At 43.6% G+C, this 9,369-nt stretch overlaps 4 protein-coding genes across 4 annotated transcripts; 3 read left to right on the top strand and 1 right to left on the bottom strand.

The window, feature by feature from the left end:
• Positions 1-369: 369 nt before the first annotated feature.
• Positions 370-793, top strand: N7509_008224 (uncharacterized protein; the record flags this gene model as incomplete). The annotated part of the gene is made up of 2 exons (XM_056632861.1): positions 370-558; positions 623-793. 2 exons carry the CDS (start codon positions 370-372, stop codon positions 791-793), a joined length of 360 nt encoding a protein of 119 aa, XP_056483481.1.
• A 1,431-nt stretch (positions 794-2,224) lies between these two features.
• On the top strand, positions 2,225-3,619 carry N7509_008223 (uncharacterized protein; the record flags this gene model as incomplete). The annotated part of the gene is made up of 1 exon (XM_056632860.1): positions 2,225-3,619. The coding sequence occupies one exon, from the start codon at positions 2,225-2,227 to the stop codon at positions 3,617-3,619; it is 1,395 nt and encodes a 464-aa protein (XP_056483480.1).
• Positions 3,620-5,380: 1,761 nt separating this feature from the next.
• On the top strand, positions 5,381-7,144 carry N7509_008222 (ankyrin repeat domain-containing protein; the record flags this gene model as incomplete). Its single annotated transcript, XM_056632859.1, has 1 exon — positions 5,381-7,144. The coding sequence occupies one exon, from the start codon at positions 5,381-5,383 to the stop codon at positions 7,142-7,144; it is 1,764 nt and encodes a 587-aa protein (XP_056483479.1).
• Positions 7,145-8,173: 1,029 nt separating this feature from the next.
• Positions 8,174-9,369, bottom strand: N7509_008221 (SANT/Myb-like DNA-binding domain-containing protein; the record flags this gene model as incomplete). Its single annotated transcript, XM_056632858.1, has 2 exons — positions 8,174-9,103; positions 9,166-9,369. 2 exons carry the CDS (start codon positions 9,367-9,369, stop codon positions 8,174-8,176), a joined length of 1,134 nt encoding a protein of 377 aa, XP_056483478.1.

The following is a 9,369-nucleotide window of genomic DNA, read 5'->3' as shown; positions in this document are numbered from 1 at the left end:
AAGTCTAAAGGAAAAAGCGTCAAATATCCTTTCAAGCTTCGTGGGCTTTACTTCATTCTATAAGTTAAGATGCAACCAAATTTACAAAATTCCATCTCCGCAGACTACTTTGTTGGACTAGGTGAAAATTGTTTTAAATTATGCGGCTGCAGAAACATTCTGAGCCCGCAACATTGATCCTCAGTTTCTGGCTCGCTCTGGAAAAGCTGCCTGCGCCTAATTTGGAGTTCATAACCGTTTACTGCTTCTGAAAACTGTTTTGTGATTATAGCTCAAAACTGTGCTAGGACGGATGTCGAACTAGTGCAGAAAACATATATATAATTGTTATCCGGACTTTTGATACTTTTTCAGTTATACATTCTAAAAATGGCTCCTGCTTTAACTCGGGTCAAGAAAGAGCAACTACGAAAACGCCGTAACAACCTGCTTCGCCGTCACAATGAATTTTGGCTTCTGTATGGGATCAAAAGCTGGCTGGTTATGGAGCTCCCAGACGGTCAAATCGTTACGTACCATTCTCACCCAAACAGCACTCCACCGTCAGCGGAGGACATGGTAAGGGCGAAAAGAAAGTTCAATATCTTAATATGACTTTCCATGAAGTGCTAATGCGTAGAAGAGAAACCGCTCCAAGCCCCCAATTGTTAAAACATCTCACGATTACGAAACGACAAATCTTGGTCAGCCAACACATAGCATGGCCCGCTGTTTCGATAAGCCAACTCGAGAAAGCGGCATATGGGAGGATTTGGCTCACTACCTGGACGAATATCGTCGGCTAATCGCATGATTGAACAGAATCAATCTTATTCTTTTGATCCTCAAGATGTCACCAGTTTACCAAGGATGTAGCTTATCTGAAACTAATGGTATTGACCATTATTATTTACTATAATCTAAAATCAAAGATGGTCGAACGAATTCCCGATCTAAATACTTCTATGGCTTGCAGCATGTGCGAGCTATGAAGTAATCAAGCCGTGTATGGCCCTTCTCATAGCTAAGACAGACCTTGGGAAGGAAATCATTTTGTACCCCCAATTTATTCTACGATCCTTGACTCCTAGTATCCCACAAAAGGCAAATGCTTCTGCATCAAGGACAGAAAATCAGATGCCAGCAAGTAGTCTGTACTGTCACGTGGAGTGGTCTTCGTTAGCCGAAAAGCATGTGGCGAATTTTTGAAGACCCTTTGGTGCGAAGGTGCTTTTGAAAGTTCTTGCTGCAGGGGTTGGGATTGTTAGAAGAAAATAATATCCATAAAATTTCTTAAGTTACATAATATGCTATCCATTTATGCGGAGACCTTCAGTACCCAAATAGCCCGCTCAGGAAATGCAGTAAGTGCGATGAATCTTCCCCCAGACAATTTTTACTTTCGTGACTAAGATGATACCAAAGGGCTATTTCAACTCTCGCGAGGGGATTCCGCCGTCGAAAAATTTCATGATACAATTTCATAAATCAATATGTCCTGTAAAAAGTAAAATCAATCATTCACAGTTATCTTACATCTAATACAGTATAGCGAGAATCCGTTTAATTGTATGACTTTGTGACCATTATCTAAATCTGAAATTTGCTTCAATAAAGTCCTCCCATATAACGTGATCGGATGGTCGCTTGGTAATTGTGAGCCTCTCCATTTTCGAAACTAAGAATTATTTCAGCTTTTTACTTCCTCAAGAGTGATGTAAGTTGGAAGTCATTTCCCATGTCAAGAAGATATTGACTATGGGTATTTAAGACCTGAAGAAATTTTAAATCTTGCATCACTAAATTTTCCGGGCCAGGTGAACTTTTTGCTGCCAGTGTGCGCTTCTTATTTATCATTGTTGATTACTTGATTCTTCAAACAAGATTTGAATAGGAATGTCTATGTTGAAAATATCCTTGGCTGCAAAACAAAACTTGATGGCTCTTGAATTCTTTTCCAAATAATACACTAGGGTCATATCGTGCTTAACAGTCAACTATTCACGGCAGTAGATTGTCGTAAAATGCGCAAGTATTAGATGGAATGAAGTCAAATTTTGGGTCATGTTTCTGTTATTTAAAAGCAAACTGCAGCTTCAAAATTTATCTGAGGGGTTATTATGCCCCCAAGTTGGAATAAATAGATTCTGCGAACAAGATAAATAGTCTGACTTATAGCCCTGGTTTTTCCTCTTCATTCCATCTTCGTTTTTAAGTTCACCATTGTTCAATTCAATCAGCTAAAATGGCGCCGCAAAAGGAGAAAAAGCCTAAGGATGCAGAGAAAAATAACGGTATAAATAAATATTTTTCTGCAAAAGACGGGAAGAAGGACAAAGGCGAAAGTTTAGAAAGATTGGAACAAGGAATGAACGATGGAACTATCTCTCGTGAAAAAATAAACGCCGGCCTCCAACAATCCGTGATAAAAGATCATACGGGCCAGGCACCAATCAACAGTGAACAGTCTTCCCGATCCAAAAACAATGCCACAGAAGAAGTCGCACCCCATCAGCCACCCCATTTTGTTATATCGGAACCAAATGAAACAGAAGATGTCGACATGCAGTACTTGGAACCTAAGACTGCAGATCAAAATCATCCTCGCTCGGTCAAAAATGGGATTTCTCCTGGGGCAGAAGAGCAACTCCAAAAAACCCCCGCTCATCAGGGTTCATCTGTCGAAACAGAAGCTCTCCAGGACGAGGTATCTACTCCAGACCAATTGGAAGATGGCTGCTTGGCAGTTCTCACCCCAAAAGAAAAGAAAGCGAAGGGTAGCAAGAGCAGCGGAGACAAAGAGTATGATGAAGATGTCGTTATAGATGGATGGGGAACCCTGAATGGCTCGTCTTTTGTCATCATCCAAGATGGACCTTTCAAATACGCCTCTTACCGCTTCGAACGGAGAAGAGGCTACTCCGATCCCGACAAAGTCTACATTTCAGATAAAGCAGCGCGGATTTCTCGACTGAAGGACAAAGAACCCTCAGGCAAAATGATCCCTCGATACACAAGGGAGAATTTCGTGGGAATTTATGGCATTGTGTGTAGCAATGGGAAAAGAAAATCTACCTGGATGAAAGTTAAATGGAAGAATATCGGGTCTGGCGACGATGAGAACTTGGTGAGGGGGTGCTCTTGGGAGCCGAAAACCGAGCTTGTCCGCTTCTGGGGTGGTAAGAAAGCAAGCGAGGAAAAGACGAACGAGATCTGGGAAAATCAAAAGAAACGCTTTGCAGATTATCAGAAGGGAGTTGCCCCGAAGTTTGATTCTCAAGGACGTAGCGTCTATGAACGTTCGCCGACTCCCTGTCCACCCGACATGACGATAGACCAATACCGACAAGATCGAAAAGAAAAGCAAGACCGAGATGCTGCCAAAATCAAAACCGAAACTCCCAACGGCTTCCGGCGGCAGGCAGACAATCTGCAGTCTGATAAAAGTGCGATCAAAACCAAAGAGGAATTCATGGAGCAGAAAATGAAGGGTGACGAATGGGAAAAGCTCAGCGATCTAGATAAAGAGAAGCGAAAAGTAGAGCTTGAAGCGCTTTATGATGTCTATCTGGAGACCGTGAGAAGCTCTGGAGACGGTCCTAGCCACAAGTCAGAGAATACCCCCATTCCTGTCCGTTAATTGCGAAGTAATTGTAGTTTTACACTTTGATCTACCGCGTCGTTTTGTTAAGTCGTTTGAACATCAAAGAATGAGTGAGGCAACAGTAGTTAGTGAGTTAGATAGATAGCAGTCTTTCTTGAAATTAGAATCCGTATCAATTGATCTCTCATAGCCACCTATACATACATGAATTGATTTAAGTTTCCTGATTGTAGAGTAACCACATCACCCACTGTCTTTGACCTTTGTCGCGCTGTCGTACTAGACTTAGTGTTTGGTTTCCAAGAATCATCAATATTTGGTTTTATATTCTTTTTGATTTTTTGGAAAAAGTCGAAGCATTTACTCCACTCAACTATATACATAACCTCCTGGGAGAATATGTTGGAATATCTTCTCCAACTATGTCAAGTCCTCTAAGATTGATCTGCACTTTTTAGCCAAAAGTCCAAGACAGCGTCCTGGCAGTCAAGGCCAAAATCATCCCGTCTCAGATCAAATCGCGTGTGTAACCATTTTAATCAAGAATACATTTCAGTATAATGAGACTGTAGGTGGTATTTGTACATTTCTTTCAACGTGTTTATTAAGAGGGAGATTGTTGATCAGAGTTATGGGAAAGGGGACCGCACCTTTGTGAATTCGTCACACTTGATTTCGAAAGCCGAATATGGTGAGATCCCTTCTTTTTGAGAGGCACTCAATTTCAATTTCAATTGACTGAGTTATAAAAATAAGTAGTTCTTGTATCATCAGGATCCTCCGTCCTCCTCTTCGTGGTCAAACTTCCTTGATAGATTCACACAAATTTATCGCCCGCCTGAGTTCCCATTTGTGCTACGATATTGCTTCTCCATGTCAGGCTTCAAGACGCAGGAACCAACGCAAGACGAGTAAGTTGCATGTGGAAACAAATTTGAAACGTCACTAATGGACGAAAAGTAGAGATGTGAGAAGTTTGGTACAAAACGATGCCCAGCATGAACAACTTCCGAATGCTCATCATGCACGAACAGATTCTTCTCACGAAGGATCTCATGCTGGGCAAACCGAATACCTGGAGAATACAAACCTTCCTTTAACATTGATCCTTCCAACATTCCCGCTCCCGACCGTGCCGCTGACAGTCATCACCACACCTGGCTTACGGACATTCATACCGATTGGCCCGGCTTTGCCTACAAATATATCCAATGGTTCTGCTCCCTCTTTCACTGCCTCCATGTGGCTAACATTTTGTGCCCTTTTTCTGGCTGGAGCTATTTATCGAAGATGATGATCGGGTGATTGCCGGCGCTGAAGAGGCTTCTGTTTCTTTGGCCTAGGCTACAAGAATCAGTATTGAGGTAATTCTTGAATCACAATCGCCACTTTTTGAAATAAGCATGAATATTTCCAGGTACGAATGGCAGCATGAAATAAACAAGACTAGATTTCAATAGCGGGTTCCAAAAAATGGTAGCTTACTAGCAACTTATATTATAATTCAACACCACCTACGTCTCATTTTTCATTTAAATTTCCCAAAAATGCACGCATAGTTCCTAGGAGCTAACCCTGCTCCCAGGAGTAACGGAAGTCTAGATGCTTCTACTGCATTGCAATTTCCAATGACATATAATAAATACACGTACAGCCCTACTTATTCAGAGTCGCAGTTGTCAGGCCTAGCTACGACACTCGATAAACTGTTCACTATATGTTCATTCTTACGCCGCTTCCAGCGAACGACGTGGCGTATTCCGCATATCCAACAAGCTTTATCATTAAACAAACAAGATGAAGCTCCTTTCTCTTCCCCTAGAGCTACTTTTCTGTCTAGCAGACTTTTTAGATTTCTCACCGGATTTGCTTTCAATGGCAAAATTGAATAAACGATCAAGTCTTCTATTCCTACCGCTTCTCTACGCCTTCAATGTCCGCTGCCAGGATAGCTCTGCTCTGATCTGGGCCATCCAGCACAACCAATCGAAACTCGCGAAAACCCTACTCGAAGAGTATCGAGCAAACCCAAACACGACGGATGATAGATTTCGGACACCGCTGTTCTATATTCGAGGTATTCGAACAGAAAGGTATCAAATGATTCGTTCTTTGATCAAGAGCGGGGCAGATCTCAATTGGAGAGATGATCATCAGCAAACGCCATTACTGTACTCCCTCCAAAGGAAGTTCTTGCCTGTAGTCAGAGATCTTTTGGGGTGCTCTGGTACAGACGTGACTGCTCGGGATAGCAAGGGCCGCAATGCGATCTGGTATGCTACGGCCCATCAGGATAAGGATTTGGTTCGGGCCTTCCTGGAAAGTGGGGTTGACACTTTTACAGCCGACTGCAAAGGAATCGACCCCATTAACCTAGCTATCTTGAATCAGAACAGTACCATTCTTACCATACTGCTTGACCACGTCAAAACGAAGCCTTCAGCGGCAACCCTGGATGGCCCAAGCAGCCGTGAGCATCCGCTATTTATTGCCACGCGCAAAGGGTCAAAGGAAATGGTCCAAATGTTGATTTCCTACGGAGCAAATCTCAACATCAGGAACCGAAAGGGTCAGAGTTTGCTTCATCAAGCAGCCATAAAAGGACACAGTGATATTTTGCAAACTTTTCTCGATTACAACATGATACCTATTAATGCTACCGATACAAGGGGAGCAACAGCGCTTCATTTAGCCGCAAAGCATGGGCACAAATCGACCGTGAAGATTTTATTAGCTTTTCCCAACATCGAAATCAATTCCCGTGACGCGGACGAAGTCACACCTCTCTGTATTGCTATTCGTGAGGATCAACAGTCTGCGGCCATGCAAATTTTATCCGAGGAGTCAGCTGAGATCAACGCGACCTGCCGACACGGGCAAACGGCCCTTCATTATGCCGTACAAAATGGCAATATTCTGCTCGTGTGTGTTCTCCTCGAAATTGAGAGCCTAGATCCGAATATTCGGGACGGATGCGGCTGGACTCCCATCACCTATGCTGCATTAAGTGGCAGTCTACGATTGCTGGAGGTACTTCTCACGAGACAAGATATTGCGCTGAATGTTCGAAATGCCTCGCCGATTTTCTATGCCTGTGAGAAGGGCTATATGGAGATCGTACGTCGGCTTCTTGACCACAATGATGTCGATTTCGACAAATCGGTCTGGAACAAATCTCCTCTTTTCATCGCAATCGAAAATGGTCATACTGAGATCGCGAAGTTGTTGATTGGCCGGTGTGGTGGTATCGATGTCAACTCGCCTACATTGCTTGGAAGCACTGCATTGTCAGTGGCAGCGTCAAGCGGGAATCTAGAAATCGTGGAAATTCTGCTCCAAGATGAAAGGCTGAACTGCAAGGCCGAAAACAGTTTTGGAGAAACAGCGCTTCAACTGGCAGCACAAGAAGGAAATGAAGCAATCGTGCGAGCTCTTTGCCGTGATAAACGTGCCAGAGACCTTCCAAGCTTGAAGAAAGCGATCAGGTACTCTTCAAACATCAGATTGACATACTTTCTTCAAGAAATGGAAGAAATTTGGGTCCGAGAAAGCAGCACATGAAAAGAGCTGCTGTGTTACCGTTGATTTTCATATTTTAGTAGTGAGTGTAATGCGTTTGAGCATGACATCCCATATCAGGCTCAAATAATATTCAGAGGGCTGCCGCTTTAGTTTTTGTGATTCTATCAATTGAAAGCTACTTTCAATTCTCATGCCCGTAGAAAAGCCTTTGTAATTGACGGTAGATTCTGGTAGGTTTGTTGGAGTTTATCTCGATGCGATTGACTCTATTACGTCGCATAATGCAAGTGAACGGACCTATTTAGCCTCATATACGTATTTAATGCCATATTTTCGTAGAAATCGCTTGACTAGAACACATTCCGTCATTTAGGTCTGGATCTACTCAGATTTCGCCTAGGCTGAAGTCGAGATGGGGTGACCCCAGCCCGATGAGAAAAAAATGTGGACGATAGAAATCAAAATATAAGGGACAGAGATTTGCGGCTTCGAGACTTGAGGATCTGAAACCTGGCCAACGATCCAAGCACCCCCTGAGTAGGCCCTGAATCCGCTTGGGATATATGAGTTATACATGATGCTTTCATATTGATTAAATATTATAATACTTGCTGATATGGTTGTTATCGATCTTAGTATGAGGGACAGAAATGAGTTTACAATCACAGAGATATAGCCATACAATTGCTCCCAGTTTACGTGATCTTCCCTTTAACTGAGATGCAAAAACTAACCAAATCCACCAAATCCACCAAATTGTAGTGGCATACCGGACTGTAGTATTGAATCGATCTTCGCCGTCAGAATCCACATTCAAGAAGGGTCTAGATCAATCATGGCTTTACTATTTCTGGAATGTCAATTTTATCGCGAACGCAAGGTTATCATACATCATTCAAGGGCAAATTTGGGTAATCCCACTGGTTTGTAAGTTCACCTATGTATTATGATACTGCAAATGCAGCTTCATAAAAAGTTTGACACCGAACGAAGCATTTTCAGCTTTTCTCTAGCGACTGAGAAATAAGGCCAGCTTGAAGTTCATGTCAAAGGCCTTCAATCACAAAGTCACAGTCCAGACGACTTTTTCCTGGATAGTTTTGTACTCCAATGCACCTTGATAGACTGCGGACTCCTCCCAGGGTACTTTTCGTCAAAATGCCGAATTACTTCTTCCCATGGGAGGCCTTGCTCTTTTTTGAGTTTTACTAATAGGCAATCTTCCTCCGCAGAGTAACGCAGGCGTTTTCGCGATGAGCATGAGTTAGCTGAGGCATTTTGATTCCGGGATGAAGTCACCTTGTCACTTGGCATGGATCGTGAATTCGTGTTGACTTTCTCTGGGCGAGGCACACAGCGAGACAATGCACTCTCAAACAGCCAAGACAAGAATTGTAGTCGATCCTCCGCTTTAAGTGCGGAAAATTGCGCAAGAATTGTGGACAATGAAGCTTCCTGATGACCGGGGCGTTGAGTCGATTTTCCGTGCTTTTCTTTTGGACGATTGCTGATGACGACCGAGACTTTCTGAATTTTGGAAGACCGCCGTCCAGGATCGGTCACCTTCGGCAAGTGACACCGTCTGCCACGAGAACTGCCATTATCTGTATGCGAGGAATGATTGTCCGCGGTGAAGCCTGCCTGGCGGATTGTGCAAGTAGGTGCAGATTCTATGGTGTTCTGATGTTCTCCAGCTCGGTAATGTTGGTCCTCCAACATCGCCGGATCTATGGTCAAATCACTTGCGGAATCTTCCATCTCTGATGGGGTTGACTTTTGGAATGCCATAGACCGAGAAAGCTGATCGGGCGTGAAGAAAGGGTCGAATTCACATGATCCAATGCGGGCTTGCTGTTCGATATGCTCATCGACGGAATCAAAAATTAGACCATCCATGTCTTCGGGGCCTGGTAGATTCTCTAAATGCAAAATTTCCTCAAATTCGAAGTTTTCCGATTCTTGATTGCCAGGCGATATCTGGCTACTCAAATCCGGCTTCTGGTGATTCTGGTCGACAGATTGTGAAGCCCCATTGACGCAAGCCTCAAGGGTGGGCGGACCGGAAGGGGATGTCGCTCAGGCTGCGGGGTGCAAGGGATCCGGGAATGGAGTGTCGAGTCCTTTGGATTGTTTGGAGATGGCGTGACGTTGAGAGAGACAGGACTTGGGTAGCGAGGAACATCCAGAGGGCCTTGCCGAGAGAATGCCTTCTCATTGGGATTCCAAGGCCGGAAAGATTCCAAACGAAACAATTCATTAGACAT

Source organism: Penicillium cosmopolitanum (genome assembly GCF_028827165.1).
Source record: "Penicillium cosmopolitanum strain IBT 29677 chromosome Unknown utg000009l:1.0-9042332.0:1.0-9050551.0, whole genome shotgun sequence".
Lineage (NCBI taxonomy): Eukaryota > Fungi > Ascomycota > Eurotiomycetes > Eurotiales > Aspergillaceae > Penicillium > Penicillium cosmopolitanum.
The sequence above is the reverse complement of the archived record's forward strand: the minus strand, read 5'-3'. Positions and strand labels throughout refer to the sequence as shown.